We start from the raw sequence: 19,794 nt of genomic DNA, 5'->3' as shown, positions 1-19,794 counted from the left end.
CTACGAAATGACTGAACTCGCAGTCTTTTCCTCTTGTGACCGGGTTTGAAGGAAAAGGATCGGAACCTAGGAAAGGGCTGGATTTAAGGCTGAAATGGGCCGGGCCGGCCTGATTGAGTGACTGAAATAGGAGTCCGGTCAGGAGGATGAACGGGTTTGGTCTAGCTTATTTGGGAGCTTAGGAGCCTCCTGATTGTGGGCTGCTACTATCGGCCCGACCTCGAAATGGGATGGAGAAACCCAGCGATCATCAGATGCGATTGTGAACATGTAAATTCTATGTGTTATAATGGAATAATTCCTAAAGAGGTGTGTTGGTAACATTTTTCATTATAATTACAAGCTTGTCTCCTATTACCATTCTTATACATTAACTATTACGTTTTATTAATTCATGCTCAACATAAAATTATACATACTTTTTTCTATAATATAATTTAAGTCTATAAATAAGAAGTAGAGTGATATAATACCTGAGAATTATATTCATTGTTTTATATTTTAAACTCAATAAATTTATATAATTTTGTATACATTATTTAAATAAGTGATATATATACATAAATTCTCATTACCAATATTTATTCAATAAATTAAAAAAAAAAAACAATTGATACATTTGAGTCGCTCATTCTCTTATTTTGTAAATTTATTAACCAAGTTGGTACTGTAATATATGTATTATTATTAAATTATTAAATAATATCGCTTATAAATGGATACTATTATTTACAGAATAATAAAAGTGATGTTAAATAATATTAATTATTTTAATCACTAATAATTATTGTAATTGTAATCAGTTAAATTTTATATAAAATAAATTTTTATTTATTTCTTTAATTTTTAAATATTAATATTTTACAAGTGATTAAGTGTACCCATATCTTTCGAAATTGCCTAGAAAATGGATGTCGTGTACGAAATGGTAATGGATTTGAGGACAAACTTATGAGACTATCCTATTTAATACAGCATAAGGTAATGAGATCCTCTTGTCTATTATAGGAATTCAATTTCAGATGAGAGAAGGTCAGCAATTCAAATTCAGTTCTAGGTTGAACTCGATAATTTTGATTTCTACAATTTGAGAAACTTAAATTATTTCTCAGGGTTCAATTAGATTTACCTTATATTTTTAAATATTATTTTTAATTCAATTCATAAAACGTTATTCATATATTATTCTAATGGTTAGTTTTTATATAAAATTTGTGCATATATCTATACTGGTGTTTTTTAATTCAAAAAATAATAAAGAGTAAATATAATTGATAAATTATATAAAAGAAGGTAATTATAAATAAATAGTCGATATTTTATCAATTTATAATTTAAATATAAAAAAAGAAAATCAAACTATTGCATATCGAAATCATTGAGATTTCAATTGCAGTCCAACATGTATGCAAATGGCAACAGAGATTACAAATTTTAAACAATTATTAAAAAGAAGCCAAGCCATCATTTTATGTTTCTGATTAATTTACAGTAGACCGTGAATTCCTATCATATTTTTCCGTCCACACGCAATAGACTCCGACTCATATGTTATCCATGGACAGTGATTTTTGCCTTTTTCTTTTACATGGTCCCTATCCAAAAAAAAAAAAAGTTTATTTTATAATATTTTATTTAATATTTAATAATTTTCATTTAAAAATAATAAAATATATACTATTAATTTATTCTAATTCACCATTTCAAATGCATATGTAATTTTTTAATTAACAAAACAAATCTTTTTTTTTTCAATAATGAGTAATGGACAATATTCTTAAACTGACTCTGAAAAATCTGTACCAGAATTTTTATATGTTTAAATTATTACTCTCACTCAATTGGAAAAACTGTTATATATGAAAAAAAGGTTAAGACTGAATAAATATTGATTTTTACGGTAAAATAATAATGAGATTAATATAAAATTTTATATATTTAAATTATAAGTGTATATAAATTTGGTTTATATAAAATATTATCTACATACATATGTAATTGGTAAATTAAAATATATGTATTTTGCATATTTTTATTAATTTTATGAGTGTTTTTAATGTATGATCTAGATTAAATTTTATTTAAAAATGTATTTCTTAAAAAATATTTAAAAAGCAGACGGTTGGAATAGGATATGAAATATAATTTTATTTTGAAAATATATATTTACAAACAGTATTTATATTTTTATTAATTAGGAAAGTCGAATCTGAGCAAAATCCCATAAATCCGGCTTGAATTTGGTCCGATTTCTAATGATCAGGTCCGATTCGAGATGTTGGGTAATAGAATGGATTTGGCAAATTAGCAATCCGTCAAATCTTTAACGTGTCAATCCACTCAATCGCCACCTAATAAGCAACTCATTTCTTCCAATCCGATCATATGACGCTGTCTGTTGCTCAAAAACAAAGGAAACGGAATGTGACGCCGTTAGCCGTTTAAAGCCGAGAGAGAATGGGGAAGGGGAACGGCGTCGTTGTTCAACCAATTTGAATGCGGTTCGCTGCGTACGCGATTAGAAAAGCATTTCGTCTACGGGCTTCCACGTGTTCTTCTTTTATTGGTCATTCATGATAGAAAGCTGCTCAAGAAACTTCAAAAGAGCTATGATATTATGCGTCCCATACACTCTGCAACCTTTTCTTTTGTTTTCAAGGAAAAGTGATCAAATCACTTTTCAGTTTTTTCCTCTCCTACGTGGATGTGATATCTTTACTGTTTATTTCAGGCATGTAAAAATTAATTAAAATTTTACAATTTATTACGAAATTAATAATTATTTTTTTCTTCAATGAACTTTGATAAGTTTTAATTTTTATAATTTTAAATATTTATATTATTTATTTTTTTTGAAAAAACTTAAATAAGTTGATTAATATTTTTTTATAAAATAACTGAAAATTTTATAAAATATAATAATATTTTAATTGAATAATTCTGAAATAGAAATAGACTAATAATTTTTTAAAAAATTAAAAAATGTAATGGTAATTTTTTCTAATTTTAAAGACATTAGTTTTTAGAAATTGAATACTGTGTATTATGAAATATTATATTTTACTAACTACTATTAAAATATGTGTCAGCGGTTAAAATAATTAATAATTATTAAAATATCTAATGTTATCTAAAAAAAATTAAATTAAATTAAAAATGACATAATGTTAAGTTTTTTACTGATAAATGAGGAAATTAAAATTAAGACTTCATTTTCCTTAATTTTAAATGTGAAATAAAATAAAATATATTATTTTGTAAAAAAAATATAAATCTAGTAATTTCTTGATAACGATTGATGATAAGTGTTACTATGTTAACAAGTTATAAATTTTTGTAAATGCATTGCTTCGTAAACCCTCCTCTTAACGATACTTTGGAGTTATTAAGGGTTGGTTAAGCCATCAACGTTGGGTATTTTGCGAAGCATTTGATGAGTTAAGTGGCGTTTGAAGAAAAATGAGATGTCATCAAATCAATTGAAAAACAATGATACTTTTCGTTGAATAGCAAATTTCAGGTTCACTTGTATTTGGTTAGAATCAGGCCTTTTTTTTAGCTGATATTCATTTGTTTTTTGTATTTTTTTTTTAGAAAAAAGATGCTATTCTTAACATTATTTTAAAAAAAATATATAATTAAAATATGTTAATTTTGAATTTATAAAATTTTAAATCTCACTAACTAAAACATTTTAAAGTAATGTCAGGTTAATCAAATTCCTAGATATTTCAAATGCACCGGTAAGAGGCTGGAGCAGAAATGGAGTCAGTGATTCAGTGGCTCTGTCTCTGCTAATAGTGCTGCTGCTGCTTCTTCAAATGCTAATTCTATATCCTGTTTTTGTTCGTTTCTTATTTTATTTAAAATTCTGTAAAATAACTAATCCATCGAGGGGTTACAATTTAATAAGTTATATAACTATGATTTATAAGAATATACATTTATCATTATATAATGTTTCTAAAAATTTTATTCTATCAGACAAAAAAAGATTATTCTATGTATGTTTTTAATATTTAGATATATTCTGTATTTTTTTTAAATTAAACTTTGCTTATTACGACTTAAATTTAAAAATTTTATACCACTGTCACTAAATTAAAAGTCACTAGTTATAGAGGTATTGAAGTAGTAAGTCAGCAGATATATTTAATAAATTGAATTCAAATATTAAAATGGATAAAAATGTAACTTTAATTTGCCAGGTGAGTTGAGTTGCCTTTTTATTAATTTTATAGAAGCCAGCTAAATTAGATGGAACTGGTCTGCTAAGGTCTGGTCCTACGCGTCCGCGTCGAGCATATGCCTAATAATTCAGTAGACCAACCTAATCCTCATAACTACTTTATAATACTTATCAATAAATGTCAATTCCCAAGCATGTTGGATATCCAACTTCAACATTATTTTCATAAATATTTCTGATTAATACTATTTAAAAATATAAATTGTAGATGAATATATATATATAATATACCTCAATCTAAAAATAGTATAATGCACATAAATTATTATACATATTTTAAAAAAAATTAAAGTATACATATTTAAAAAAATTAAAGTAAAGGCATAGTAAATATCATTAAGCAAAAACAATTGAAAAAACACAATAAATAGCAAAAATGAAAAAACCACAGAACACAAATGAATTTTTCACATTTTGATGTGTGGGATAATTACAGACAGTAAAAAGTAGTTATAATGCAAGGAAAACTGTATTGGGGGATGTCAGACTATGAGCAAGTTTTAATTTAATAATACTATTTTAAAAAATATAATGTAGTAAATTTAATAAAGGAATATCAGAATTTTCTTTTATCAGAAAATCAAAAGCAGCAATTATTAATTTTGTGATGCATCGATATTTCAGTTATTTAAAGCTAATATGAATTATTGAAGCGGAAGCTCACAAGTACGATACTATATTATTTATTATCGTCCTTTTCTTACCCGGAATGCAGTTTCTAACAGGTTTCCGGCAAATCGGATGGTTGTTATGAAAGCGAAAGATAAGGAGAGAGAAAGGAGGGAGAAAAAATGGAAGAGAAGAGAGACGGTTAAAGATAGAAATGTTCACGTGGTAATGGTGGCCTGATGACCGATAGATCCACGACCTGGTTGTATTGCATGAAAACGACGCCAAATGGGCATTCTTTAATATTTATTGGAGCGGATAGTGAGAACATTTTCTCTTTTTTTCTTTTAATTGTTTTTTTCCCTTAAATTCTAAGCCACGTGTCTTTTAATTAGTGGTAAGAGCTTTATTCTTTGAAGGCATGGGCTATCTATAATTCATCTCCACCACTACGAAACAAAAAGTGAAATTCTTAGCAGCTAAACTTGATTTATCATAAAGTAGTAATTTAATCTAAAATATTAAATTTTAGTAAATTCAGAACATTTATTATATACAAAGAAATTGTGAATTTCTTTTAATGAGGAAAGCAAAAGTATTTAAAAGGGTGAGAGAAGTAGTTCTCAAGGCCTGTTAAATGTAAACCTAAAAATTGGTAATTCCGTCCTTAATGGCCCGCAGTTAGATGCCGAATCCAAAAATCAGGAATATAACATAATATAAAAGTTTGCAAACACAAACCAAACTGTCCAAGCTTCGCCGTCCTCCGCTAGCAAAGGATTAGCTAGGTTACGTGACGCTTAACTAACTAAACCAAGGCCATGTGATTATAGATCACGAAGCTCCCAGTAGGATGGGGCCCACGAAGCGAGAAGACAATAACTCAACTGTTCCTTTGATTATGTTATGTGTAAGGATCACTTACCAACAGAAAAAAAAAAAAAAAAAAAAAAGATGTACCATAAATTGCTAAAGGAGCTAAAAGGAAGTTACAGCATACGATCCCACGCCACTTAATGAGCGCGCGTGTAGAAAGGGGCTTTTATTTTTACTTTTTTTGAGAGTTTTGAAATGAAATTCAAAGGACGATGGGTGGAAGGAAGAAAGAGTATAATGCACCATCATCAATTACGTACGTTTGATTCGGGTATCTTTGGCGCGTGCACGTCAATAGCGGTGGAAAGAGAGAGTGATATAACTTTTTCCTCAGTTGTCGTCTGTGATAGTTTTCCTCCTCTGGCTCCGGTAGCTTTCTGGCTTTTAGATACTGCCAAAAGTAAACTCAGTCTCTTCTCTCTCTCCTTCTAACTACTAGATAAAATCTTTTTCTAGTTTCAAGATTTTTTATTTGGACTGACCTGCTGTTTAAAAACGGGTTGGATATCATGATTTCCCGCGTTTTGTCTTTGGAGTCAGAGAAAGTTAAAAAAGTCGAGAATCAATTTTGCTGATTAACCGCACGGTAATTCCCCATTCCCATTTACCAAAGCTTAACAGAAGCATACTGTAGAATCGGTGGACTGGTGAGTGGTGACCTGTTCAAGACCATCAACTCTTTGGAAATTGATCCTTTCACGGGCATTTCTCATTGCATAAGTGTGTAAATGTATACTTATTATGAGAATTTTTTTTCATCAAAATATTATGAGAAGAGAAACGTATAGAGATGTAAACGTGTTGCGAAAATTAAACTATTAAATTTAAACTTGATTTATATTCATAATATTTAAATTTATTTTAAATTCGATTATTATTATTTAAATAAAATTTAAATTCCTTTAATTTTATATATTTTAATTAATAATTTATATAAAAATATTTTTTATTAATAATTTTCATTTAAAAAATTTAATATTTTTTAAAAAATATTTAAATTTTAATTTTTAAATAAAAAATATATAAATTTATAAATATTATTATAAGATATATTTTTTATATTAAATTAATTATTTATATAAACGGATTCGAACAGTAAATACTTTATATATAAAACTCAAACTTGATTCGAACCCGTAACGAGTATTATTTTTTAAATCCGAATCCGTTTCAAATCCGATTATAATTATTCAAATTCATCCTATTAGAATTTGGTTAGATCATATATTCGAAAATATCTTATCATTTGCCATCTCTAGAAACATACTCCCATTAACTCAAAATAACGTTCTCACTTCTAAGTTTATCATCTCTTGTACAAGTTTTAGAATAAGATATATTAGTTTAACCAAAATTCTCTCCTATTATCATGTATTTTAGAATATCACGTTGAGGGCTACAAAAAATCACAAACAACATAGTCTTCTAAGATGAACAATATATCATAGAGAAACTCATTCATTCCATTTTTACATGTCAAAACTTTCTTTTTTGCGCTTAATTCTTGATAACCTATACTCAAACAGAGACACGTTAGATAAAATGGAAGGCCCTTCCCCTCCTGAAAGGCTTAGTTCCAATTGAGTATGGATAAGACATTTAAAGCAGCTCCAACCTAGAATAATTGTGACTGGATAGGAGGTTTCATGATCCATATTGTTAAATGATCCATTACAAATATTGAAGGCCATTCAGTGCTAGAAGGATTAAAGTTAAGTTAGTTATTGGATAGGAGGTTTCATGATCCATATTGGTAAATGATCCATTACCAATATTGAAGGTCATTCAGTGCTAGAAGGATTAAAGTTAAGTTAGTTATTGGGGCTTGAAAGAATGATAGTAGAGTGTGACAACTCTATTTAAACTACATCGAAAGAAAATCTCCTCCATCTGGAAATTTCTGAGCCATCTTTCATGCTATTAAGAACATGCTCAGTCGAAAATGGAAGTCTAGGTCTGCATATCTTTCATGGGAGTAAATTCATATACATATTGGCTAACTAATGAAGCCTCCAAGTGTTCATATGGTATCCATCAACTAACAAAAACACCTGCTGGTCCATCTAGTTATACCATAATATCATGGGAGCGAATTATCCACATCTTCTTTTTATTTAGTATAATCTGTGTCTTTTTTTGATATTAAAGAAAAAAAATTATATTTAATACACCAAAACACAATATAATGCCATTAAATTTTCTTAAATCAAATAAAAAATTTGATTGTATTATAATGTCTTACGGTCCACCAAATATTGCATAAGATCATATTAAGGACAATATAAATTACTTCATTTGAAATTTATTTTTTTAAATAGATATAGAATCAAGGTGTAAATATTTATTGGTCAATGCTATATAATGGTTTTTTTCCTCCAAAATTTCATCATACTCCACTATGTAAGAAACTTAATTAATGTAACGTGAATCACTAGAAAAAATTATAAAATTGTTATTTTAAGATGGAGGGAGCATATATTAGTATTACAATACTAATATTAAGAAATTTTAATTGTTCATATGTATCAATTATCAAATAAAACTATCTATACATATATATATTAAAATTTAACTGCAGTTCTGATGTTTTATTTTACAACAAAAGTTTTGTTTTTAAAATAAAAAATATTTTTCTCTTATTGAAATACATTATTTTAAATATGATATGAATAATTTTAATTTTAAATTAAAAAAATATTTTGTATTACAGAAAACAAATATGTTTGTTCTATAGTAAAAAAATATATATATTTTTAAAAATTATTTTTCAAAAGTAAACAGCCCCTAATTTCCATCACCGGATCCACAATCTCGGCCCAACGGCGGATCCAGGCAATGAATGACGCAGCGGCCTGAAGTAAGAACATGGCCCAAGTAGTTAAAGGATGTGCTTATTAGTAAATAATATACATATGTATCATTTTCCTTGGGAAAGGAAAGTGTGAAGCCCACCATGTCATAGACAGATGTGTAAGAAGATTTATGGATGAATAACACGGGTGAATTAGAGGTCCACCCTGGAAAAAAAAAAAAAGAAAGAGAGAATTAGAGGTCCACAAAAGAAACTGGACCCAAAAGGCAAAATGACACCTCTGCCAGTCATTTCCAATTTGATATTTTAAAATTTTGATCCGATAAGTTAAAAGAAAGCCCTTGACCACAGAGTACCAGGGAGTCGGGGAGTTGTGGAAAGTCAGCATTATGTCTATATATGGTGAGCCTTTGGATTCAAACATTGGCGTGCAGTTAGATATATTGTTTTCAAAAATTAAAGATCCGGAATATTTACTTACTGCACTAGTAGTCTGATCCTAGCTCTGTACTTAGTTTCTTTTGTTTTTTCTCAGTTCAGATCACTAGAGTTGGACCTCATTGATGCAGCTAGGTGTTCATTACTACAGGCTGAAATCGAAGAAAAGTGTTAATCAACATCCGAGTGTTAATCAACATATTGAAGATGATACTCCCACGATCTCTCCAAAAAGTAGTGTTCATAGGCCTATGAAAATGACCAAACGTAGAAAAGCCCAAGTACTAGAGAGACGGGCCAACATTGGAAAGAGGTGGCAGTGGAGCTGTTGGATTGGCCTATATTGCCAAGGGGGTAATTCTGTCAACAGTGGGCATTGGTGGCAGCTGGTTGGCGCACAGGCAGTTGGCTAAGCATGTTTGGCCTACGAGAAGGACATGTGCCAACTGGGCCTGCAGGATGCGCAAGAGTTGCGGGGTGCACAATGGGTGCGCGACACACAGGACACAAGAGCTGTAGAGCGAGTAAGGCAGGCGCACGCCGGGAGCACAAGCGGGCACGTGTGAGTATCGCCAAAGAGCGTGCGCTGGTTGGCCTATGAAGCTGTGTAGAGTGAGGTTCGAGTCTGCGAGCAACGGAAAGACTGTGCAAGGCGTTGGGACGTGCTGGAAAGCGCGAGAAGCTTCCAGAAGGACCTAAGGCGTGTGGGAGTTCTCCAAAGAAGTCTGGTTGGCCAACGAAAATTCCAGATTGATCCAGAATTGGCCAAGGGTGCCAAAGGCAAGCAGGAGGCAACCAGACCAATCCAGAAGCAGGTTCTCTCCAGCCAGGTGGGTCCCACGAGCACACTGGCCATCAAATCCAAAATTCTCCCGGTGTGTAAAATTATAGTTTAGTCCTTGAAACTTCTGGAAGGGAAATTCTAACCACAAATTGGAGATTGCATTTCCACCACAAGTTGAGAAAATGGAATGCCTATAAATAGGGTTGCTGGGGCATTTGGACAGCAACATGAGAGAACAAGAGAGAAGATAAGAGCCCATACTTGAGAGAACTCTTATAAGCTTTGTGAGACATTCTTTGTGAGAGTTTTTGAAAGGCACTTGTACATAGCTTTGCTTTGTATTTCCCACACATTTAATAGAGTGTTTTGGCTATTGTTTGCCAACTCTTTGGCTTGTTCTTATCTAACTTTCGCAACTCACATCTCTTATTGCTTTGGTTGGCATTTTTGAGAGGAAGGCTGACTAGTATTCTTAAATTGGGGTGAGTTTACTAGTACCGCACTGGTTCTTTGTTTGGGGAAAGCATTCTGCTCGTGACAGTTGGTATCAGAACCAATTCAGTCTATTTCTGCCGTGAGCTTCATCTTGTGGAAGTGAAGCTTGCTGATACCATTGATAGTTGGTATCTTTGCAGCCGTTGTGAAGACACTCTTGTGTTGGGTGAAGTACAAATTGTCTCCACCAAAGTGAGGTGTCTTTGGTGAGGATTGAAGCAAGCTTGTTGGGGGAATAACATTTCTTGCCAAAGGGTCATGCTAGCGGGTTTGTGCAAGAGTATAAATGTCTATAATGGCTGGCAGCAATGGTATGGAGAGTTCGCAACCTTTGAGGGAAAGGCGGGGGCGTAGGGAGAAGTCCCGCAACATGTTGATCGCATTGGAGGAGAGGCTGGCGAGGTTGGAAGCCACCATGTCTGAGCAAAGGGAGAAGTGTGAGGACATAGACCTTTGCATTTCTGAGCTCAAGTCCAAGGGCGACGTGGATGAGCTTAGGGACGAAATGCAAGGCGCCTTGAATGTGGCAGTGGACTTGGTGTTCAAGAGGGGGGATAAGTTGGAGAAAACTCTACGTCGATTGCGGGAGAAGGTGGACCATGTCGATGTGGAGCTGAACTTATGCAAGACCGCGGTGGCAAGTAGTAGTGGTGCAAGCACAAGTGGGGTTGCTGCCAACATAAGGTATGATGCTCCCAAGCCTAAGCCTTATAGTGGTGAGCGTAGTGCGAGGGAGATAGATAATTTCTTGTGAGCTGTTGAGAGGTACTTTGAGGCAATGGGGATCCTCGATGATGATGTGAAAGCTTGCTGATACCATTGATATTTGGTATCTTTGCAGCCGTTGTGAAGACACTCTCGTGCTGGGTGAAGTGGGAATTGTCTCCACCAAAGTGAGGTGTCTTTTGGTGAGGATTGAAGCAAGCTTGTTGGGGGAATAACATTCTTGCCAAAGGGTCATGCTAGCGAGTTCGCGCGAGTAAGGGTAGCACTGTTCGAAATATAAGTGTCTATAATGTCTGGCAACAATGGTATAGAGAGTTCACAACCTCTGAGGGAAAGGAGGGGGTGTAGGGAGAAGTACCGCGACATGCTGACCGCATTGGAGGAAAGGCTGACGAGGTTGGAAGCCACCATGTTCGAGCAAAGGGAGAAGTGTGAGGACATAAACCTTCGCATTTTCGAGCTCGAGTCCAAGGGGGACGTGAATGAGCTTAGGGATGAAATGCAAGGAGTCTTGAATGTGGCAGTGGACTTGGTGTCCAAGAAGGGGGATAAGTTGGAGAAAACCCTACGCCAATTGCGAGAGAAGGTGGACTAGCTTGATGTGGAGCTAAACTTGTGCAAGACTGTGGTGGCAAGCAGTAGGGGTGCAAGCACAAGTGGGGTTGCTGCCAATATAAGGTATGATGCTCCCAAGCCTAAGCCTTATAGTGGTGAGCGTAGTGCGAGGGAGATAGATAATTTCTTATGGGCTGTTGAGAGGTACTTTGAGGCAATGGGGATCCTCGATGATGATGCAAAGATTCGCAACATGCCTCTCTTCTTAAATGATATTGCCATGGTGTGGTGGAGAAGGAGGTGCGAGGATGTTAAGAGAGGGACATGCACCATCTCCACTTGGGATGATTTTGTTAAGGAGCTGAAGAGGCAATTTTATCCGGAAAATGCTGAGAGTGAGGCAGGGGCTAAGCTTAGGCGTCTTCAACATAGAGAGAGGCATATCCGGGAGTATGTGAAGGAGTTTTCTGAGTTGTTATTAGAGATTCCAGATATGGGGGAGAAAGTTGCACTCTTCTACTTCCTTGATAGCCTAACAGAGTGGGCTAAGTTGGAGTTGCAAAGGCGATTGGTGCAAGATCTCGCCTCTGCAATGGCAGCTACCGAGTCCTTAATGAGTTTCAAAAGAAGAGTTTTAAGGGCAAGAAACATGATCGCGATAGCGATAGTAAAGGAGACAGCCCGAGACATCACAAGGACTCAACGCGTGAGGAGTCTACCAAAGGTAATGAGGTCAAGAGGGACAAGCTACGGATGGACAAGGGTAAGGAGAAAGTGGGTGATTCTCCTAGACTGCCGATCAAGTGTTTCATCTGCGATGGGCCTCACAGAGCTTTCAATTGCCCAAAGCGTAATGCATTAGCTGCCTTGATAAAGGAGATGGAGGAGGAGAAGGAGCAAGGGGGAGTTGCTTCAATGGGTCTCCTCCCTACCATCGAGTCTAAGAAGAAAGACTTGCCCAAAGAACAAATATATGTGGAAGCCGAGTTGTTGGGCAAGAAAATTAAGGCCATGATGGGCATTGGGGCCAAGAAAGTCTACATGGACAAAGGTCTTGTTGAGGAGTTGGAGCTTTCATATAGCAAACATAAGGGTTATGTGAAAGGCTTTGATCAATACAAGATGTCCATTGCTAGAGTTGCAAAAGGTGTTGATCTGCATATAGGGCAATTTCGAGGTAAGATTGACATAATAATCGTACCTCTGGAGGAGAAGTTAATGTACTTGGGGATAGACATTTTCAAGGAGAAGGGAGTTTTCCTCATGCTGTACGCAAATACCATGGGCTTTGTGGTTAAAGGGCAACCGCAATATGTGCCAATCCATAGGGAGGATTGGGTTGGGAGAAGAATTTCTGTGGCAGATTTCTCTTCCTACATTGGAGCTATGGTGCTGATCGATGAGCAACATGGAAGCAAGGAACAAGAGTGATGAGGACGTCGCCAAAATGGGTGGAGGAGGATGTCACGTACTGAAGGTGACACTCCCACAATCTCCCCAAAAGGTAGTGATCATAGGCCTATGGGGATGGCCAAACGACCCAAGAGGCGAAAAAGCCCAAGTATTGGAGGGACGGGCCAATCGTTGAGAAGAGGTAGCAGTGGAGCTGTTGGATTGGCCTATATTGCCAAATGGGCAATTCTGCCAGCAGTGGGCATTGGTGGCAACTGGTTGGCGCATAGGCAGTTAGCTAAACGTGGTAGGCCTACGGGAAGGGCTTATGCCAACTAGGCCTGTAGGGTGCGCAGGAACTGCGGGGCACGCAGGGCTGCGGGACGCGGTAACAAGCCTATGGACCTCTACTGGTGCGGGGCATGCAACGGGTGCGTAAAACGCAGGACGTGTAAGAGCTGCTGCAGAGCGCATAAGGCAGGTGCATGCAAGGAGCGCACGTGGGCGCACGCGAGGATCATCGAAGGGCATGCATTGGTTGGCCTACGAAGCTGCGCAGTGTGAGGTTCGAGTTTGTGAGCGACGGGAAGGCTATGCAAGGCGTTGCAACGTGCTGGATGGCGCGAGAAGCTTCTAGAAGGACTTGGAGCGCGCAAGAGTTCTCCAGAGAAGTCTAGTTGTCCAAGGAAGGTTTCAGATTGGCCCAAAGTTGGCTAGGGGCACTAACGGCAAGCAGGAGGCAGCTAGACCAGTCTAGAAGCTTTCAGAAACCTGTTGGGCAACAAGTTATCTCCAGCTAAGTAGGTCCCATGAGCACACTGGCCAACAAATCCAAAATTCCCCATGGTGTAAAATTACAATTTAGTCCCTGAAACTTCTGAAAAGAAAATTTTGGCCACAAATTGGAGAGTGCATTTCCACCACAAGTTGAGGAGGTGGAATGCCTATAAACAGGGTTGCTGGGGCATTTGGACAACAACATGAGAGAACAAGAGAGTACATGAGAGTCCATACTTGAAAGAACTCTTGTAAGCTTTGTGAGGCATTCTTTATGAGAGTTTTTGTGAGGCACTTGTACATAATTTTGCTTTGTATTTTTCACACATTTAATAGAGTGTTTTGGCTATTGTTTGTCAACTTTTTAGCTTGTTCTTAGCTAGTTTCTGCAACACACATTTCTTATTGCCTTGATTGGCATTTTTTAGAGAAAGGCCGACTAATATTCTCAAATTGGGGTGAGTTTATTAGTGCCGCACGAATGCTTTGGTTGGGGAAAGCATTATGCGTGTGAGACAAGGAATCAAAACATGCAGCTTTCTCAAAGATAAAAGAAGCGAGGATAAAAGGATATTCTCTCTTCGCATCTCTTTCAATTATGACATTAAAATCAAAACAAAAAGTTATAAGGTAAAGAAAAATAGTTTGCTTGGAATCAATTCATCTCTCCTTGCATTAACCTCTTTTCCACATCACTATCATTATTATTATTGCTGTTGTTAGAATCTTACAATTCTTAGTTTGAATATTTTATTTCCACCATATACATCCATTAAAATTTTTTTATTGCATCTTACAATTCTCTTCAATACTTGATTTCGATTTGCAAAAGAAAATTTTCAATTTGAATCTACAACTACGATTATCATAATAAATTGCAGGGAAATTAGACCGAAGAACAGGGAAAACCCCCATATGGTGATGTAACCGATCAAACAAGAAAATCATCAAAGGCATGAAGTTTTCTCAGGTTAATGTTTCATGCAAACTCGATTACTTGAGAAAACTTATCAGGAAGTATAATATCTTCCATGTACACAGATTTACGACCGGCATGCTAAGCAAAAAGCTCAAGGCCCTTTGCCATTTGTTCTGGTTTATGGAAAAGCATCCGTTTCATTAGCTTTATCAGAGATGAACAGTGACAGTACATCTAACGAACATCTTCCTCACATTTGAAGGAATTGTGTCTGTTAAATGCATAATCATACTTTGCGATACCAATTAGAACTATAATCTCGCGCAATAAGGCCCACTAAAATTAATCAAAATTTCTCCACAATGAATATGAGCCATGTGGAAAGATTCTGTTAATAAAATGAACCGGTTTCATTTTCAATCAAACATCATTATGTAATTTTGCTACCAAAGGTGCCTACCAAATTTCACTCGATAATTAAATTATTCCAAGAGTTCAAAAATGAAAAATGACAAATCGCATAGCTAAAATTTTGAAGGTCGCATGAAATTCATCATAAAAATTACGTAAAAGAACAGATAAATAATAACAACTGACAACGATATCAGCAATCATTAGATCCCTACATAAAAAATTGCAACAAAAACAGTAGTTAAGAACATTAGCCCGAGATTTTACCTGCATATTTGAAGGCCAAATCGGCAATGCAAGCAATTATTGATGTAGAAATATCTCTTCTATTTTCCTTTGCTGCTCAAAATGAATGATGCATAACCGATGAAATTCGATGAGGAAAACCACTCGATTGCTAAGACAAATAGATAAAATAAGGAAAGATTGCTAGGTAAATAAATTAAACCTTCAAATCGTAGAGAGCCTGAAACGGTTTCGAAGCAGTTCATTCTCCAAATCCTCGTTTTCTCTCTCCGGATCGCTTCTTTGTTTCCTTCTATTTTGATCCAGGTTTGAATTACCCATCCTTATGTCCATCTTAAAAAGGGGAGCTAAAAAGCGCGCGAAACACTTATAAGGAGCCGATTGGCACGAGATAAAACGCACGAATTATGCACCGTTTCGATTGGCAGGGGTCCAAGAGTCTTGAAAAGGGAAATTACAGTAGAAAACGCTTAGACCATAAATCAAAATGACAAATAAGGAACACACATGTATCTTTTGGTAATGGGTCATGGTTCCACTGTTGTCTTGGCCCATAGCAGATGCCTTACATGGAAGGAAGCGTGCAAAATTTGAAGTAACGGATAAAAAATATTGCAGATACTTGCCACAACCACAATCAGGCAACAAGCCCCCAAAATCTAGACAGCAAATAAAAACCGCAAGGACATTCCATAGCATTCCTTGGCATTAGTTTCACAATAAAGCAGAATCATAATTGCGGCAACTATTTCCAGGCTGGTAATCTCCCAAGCTAATGATCCCTTGGAAAGTTGGCCCACGAGCCCAAAAGAAGAAGGTGATGCCTCTATTTGGACATTCCATTACTTAGGCTGGAGGTTTTTTTCCATTTGTGCTACAAAATTAATAAATGACAGAGAATGTTTAGGAGGTTGAGAGCCTATTTAACATGGCAGCTGAAGTGAAGTCCCCTGTCTCGTGAAGTTGAATACACTCTCTTAGCATTACTGGCTGTCAAATTGTGCGTCCCTGTCAAGCACATTTGTCATGGCACCAGACTCTATTGATGCACAACATTTTAGTACACTACCTGAACCTGATAAAATCCGAAAACAACGTGCACTTAATGTTACTGGTAATGGATTTAAGGCCCCCAGACACCCTCGATGGAGCAAGGAAGAAACGTTTGTCCTCATTGAGGGAAAGAAGGTTGTTGAGAATCGAGTTGACAGGGGTCGTAGATCAACTTCAGCCCTGGGGTCGGATCTGATCCAACCCAAGTGGGATTCTATCTCATCATATTGTAAACAGCATGGTGTGAACAGAGAACCTGTGCAATGCCGGAAAAGATGGAGTAATCTGCTTGGTGATTTTAAGAAAATCAAAATTTGGGAGTCTCAGAGGATAAATGCAGATGAAACATTCTGGAAGATGAGGAATGAACACAGGAGAGAAAGAGAGTTGCCTAGTTTCTTCGACAGGGAAGTTTATGATATCTTGAATGGAGGATTATTTGCGACTGAAGCAATTCCATTGACCTTTGTTGCAGTGAAGACGGAAAAAAACACTGATGCAGATGAGGTGGCAGCAGCTGTAGCAGAAGAACAGGAACAGGAAGAGGTTGAGGCAGTTTTTGCCAGCGGTCAGCATGCTTCAGCAGATTGTTCATTTAAACAATCCGGGCAGGACGAAATTCACTGCAGCTTTAAGAAGGAAAAGTTTGCAACTAAAGATCCCAGGACGAAACAGCCTATTTCTGGTAATCAAATACCAAGCTTATGTTTGCTCTTCATGTTATTCATTTTTATTTGAAGAAAAGCAAATTCTCTTTATTGATAATTTACACTTGCTGGCTAGCGATTGTGCTCCAAATCAGTGCTAATCGAGCTACAACTAATTAAACCTTTTATTCCCCCAAAAAGCAGTAAGTCCATACCATTCTACCTGGAGTGGTCTAACAAATTTAAATTTTAGTATGCCAAACTGTAACAATTTCTTCAATTATAGTTCTTGAGGCCTATAAATGCAAACTCGCTAAGAGTTCAAAGGTTTGTCCCGTTGATCTGCACTGGCAAATGGGAAACTCTGAATTTTTGCTTCCTTTCTTATTATTACAATGCAAAAAATCTCATGATTTCAGAAGAGCAAGGTTGCACATGAATTTCTTGCAAAATTTTCTTATAAGTTTGCAATCATATCAGCATAATTCAATATTTACATGGAAAAATATAGTGGACGCTAATTCTGTCAGTAAAAGAACTTTGTCTTAAAGAATCAATGTTCTGTTCTCCTGCAGGCACAAACAAACAAAAAAATCCAGGTTCTACTACATGGATGGCATCTACATCCCAAAAGGAATGGAAAAGGAGACGATTATCATCAAATGGCTTTGAGGACAACGATCCTGCAGATCAGTTAATCAAAATTTTGGAGAGGAACAGCAACATGCTAAGTGTTGAATTAGAAGCTCAGAACATAAGATACGAACTGGATAGGAGCCAAAGGAAGGAGCATAATGATAGCTTACTTGGTGTTCTCCATAAACTCACAGATGCTCTAGTAAGAATGGCTGATAAGTTATAGAGCACTCAATGACAACAGTTTTTATGAAGCTTGGAGAATTGTAGTTGAACATTATTACCTTACTGAGGCATATTGCACAAGCTTTTGATTTCTGCTTCACGTCAAGAACCAACATGATATGTATCAGACAGTTCTGTTCTTGTTCTACTAAATAAAAGAGACATTCAAGCCTTAAAATTTTTGCTAGATTGTGTAAGGATTGAACAAAACATGATCAACAAATTGCACAACATTCTTAAGAGCCCCCAAGAAATTAGACATGTTGCAACCTAAAAGGCAAGAAGAAAGTTGACAGAGAAGTTAAGGATGGACGTTCATGTCATGAATTGAAAGCCAAAACTGATGAAGTCAAATATGACCCTAACATAACCCACAAGTCTTATGTGAAGGTGCATTAGATATTGTGATACATAGCTAGCTAATATACACTAAGAATACATAAAAATACAAGCGTGTGGTACATATGGAAAATTCAGGGCTTTACAAAGTAACTTCGAACCTCTTTCTAGCAACAGGATAATCGAGTAAAAGTTCAAATCTAGCTTCTGTTCCTTTTATGCAGGAATAGCTTCAACAAGCCTCGCAAAGTAAAATTGTGTAGTGATCAGGCCTCTCTTATTTATCCTCCACCCAACCTTCTTCAAAGCTCTCTCCACATCCGCCTCTGCATGTAGATATGCTCTGGTTGCCTTTGAAGGCCCAGGAAACAACTCCCCCACTCTTTTTAATAGATCATAGTAAAATGTCTTTGGAGCAAAACTCAAAATCAGTCGCTTCTCTGCCAATGATGCAAGATGGGCAATCATCCCATCTGCTTTACTCTGAGGGTAATGTATCAAAACGTCTAGGCATACTACAGTGTCATACTTCCCATCTAAGCTCTCTAGATCCTTCACTTCAAATTTCGGCAACATAGGTGCTGCATTTTCGCCGACTGCTTGCAGCTGCTCTTTTGCCTGCAAAATATTTGCAAGAATCAATCAGTCTACCGTTAAAACAGTTATAAAATTATTAAATAAATTAAACAAACTATCCCCATAGCATTCCTAACTGCAGAGGCACCAGATATATCAAATAAGTACACAATTGCCTGCCCATGTATTGAATTTTTCAAATTTGTAGTCAGCTTAACAAACAAGTAGTGAAATAACTAATCTTTAAGTCTTATGCTCTCAGGAGGTTGTGGGATTATCCAAAATAAAACGATATTGTGCGGTTTGGTTTAACGGTTTCTGTAATTAACAAAAAGAAGAGGAAGACGGACAACTTACTTGCTTCTCAGCCTCGGCCACCATAGCAGCAGAGATATCGCTTGCCGAGACAATTGCTCCTTCTTTTGCCAATGGAATCGCTAGACTCCCGGTACCACAACCTGCGTCACAAACAGTCACTCCTTCCAGTGACCCTTCGTCTTTCAACATTTTCAATACATTCTCCACCGTCTTCGAATGGCCCAGCCTAATGTCGCGCTGTACCTTATTAACATCATCCGTCTCTCCGTAAATCTTCTTCCACCGCTGGAAACCGGAATTGTTGAAGTACTCTTTCACCACCTCCTTATCGCCTCCTCCTACCTCCTCAGCCTGGAGCCGGCGCCGGCGCTCTGGGTCCGTAAGGGAGAGAGCGGCGGCTAACGCAGCGACGGAGCCTCCGCCAATGACGGCGAGGGTAGTGCCATCAAATAAGGAAACGTCGGTGGCCGAGGCGGTGCTGAAGGGAGGAATGGAGGCTACGGTTACGGTTCTAGTCGTCTTTGGCTTGGTAGAAACAGGAGAGAATCTAGGTTTGTTAGTATGGAAGGCAGTTGGGGCGAATAGGGACGACGTATACGCCATTTTAGTAGTTGTCTCTCCGGCCGGCGAGGAGGGTGACAGACTTGGAGATTGAAGAGGCGGTTAATTAGCAACTTTTTCTGATTTTTTTTTCTCATTAATTTTTTTTAT

At 36.2% G+C, this 19,794-nt stretch overlaps 2 protein-coding genes across 2 annotated transcripts; one reads left to right on the top strand and one right to left on the bottom strand.

Moving 5' to 3' along the window:
• Window positions 1-16,191: 16,191 nt before the first annotated feature.
• Window positions 16,192-17,851, top strand: LOC110617946 (trihelix transcription factor ASR3). Its single transcript, XM_021760943.2, has 2 exons — window positions 16,192-17,027; window positions 17,565-17,851. Exons 1-2 carry the CDS (start codon window positions 16,316-16,318, stop codon window positions 17,849-17,851), a joined length of 999 nt encoding a protein of 332 aa, XP_021616635.1. The 5' UTR covers window positions 16,192-16,315.
• Window positions 17,852-18,151: 300 nt separating this feature from the next.
• LOC110616782 (magnesium protoporphyrin IX methyltransferase, chloroplastic) lies at window positions 18,152-19,783 on the bottom strand. Its single transcript, XM_021759274.2, has 2 exons — window positions 19,123-19,783; window positions 18,152-18,807 (listed from the first exon to the last, which is right to left on the bottom strand). Exons 1-2 carry the CDS (start codon window positions 19,684-19,686, stop codon window positions 18,406-18,408), a joined length of 966 nt encoding a protein of 321 aa, XP_021614966.1. The 5' UTR covers window positions 19,687-19,783; the 3' UTR covers window positions 18,152-18,405.
• Window positions 19,784-19,794: the final 11 nt, after the last annotated feature.

The sequence above is a fragment of the Manihot esculenta genome, chromosome 6, assembly GCF_001659605.2.
Source record: "Manihot esculenta cultivar AM560-2 chromosome 6, M.esculenta_v8, whole genome shotgun sequence".
NCBI lineage: Eukaryota > Viridiplantae > Streptophyta > Magnoliopsida > Malpighiales > Euphorbiaceae > Manihot > Manihot esculenta.
The sequence above is the reverse complement of the archived record's forward strand: the minus strand, read 5'-3'. Positions and strand labels throughout refer to the sequence as shown.

Bases quoted from the DNA above. Each gene is read 5' to 3' on its own strand.
- LOC110616782 (XM_021759274.2), bottom strand. From the start codon at position 19,686: ATGGCGTATACGTCGTCCCTATTCGCCCCAACTGCCTTCCATACTAAC. The intron at 18,808-19,122 runs GTAAGTTGTCCG...AATATTTTGCAG, and splicing joins TGGCCGAGGCTGAGAAGCAA to GCAAAAGAGCAGCTGCAAGC.
- LOC110617946 (XM_021760943.2), top strand. From the start codon at position 16,316: ATGGCACCAGACTCTATTGATGCACAACATTTTAGTACACTACCTGAA. The intron at 17,028-17,564 runs GTAATCAAATAC...GTTCTCCTGCAG, and splicing joins GACGAAACAGCCTATTTCTG to GCACAAACAAACAAAAAAAT.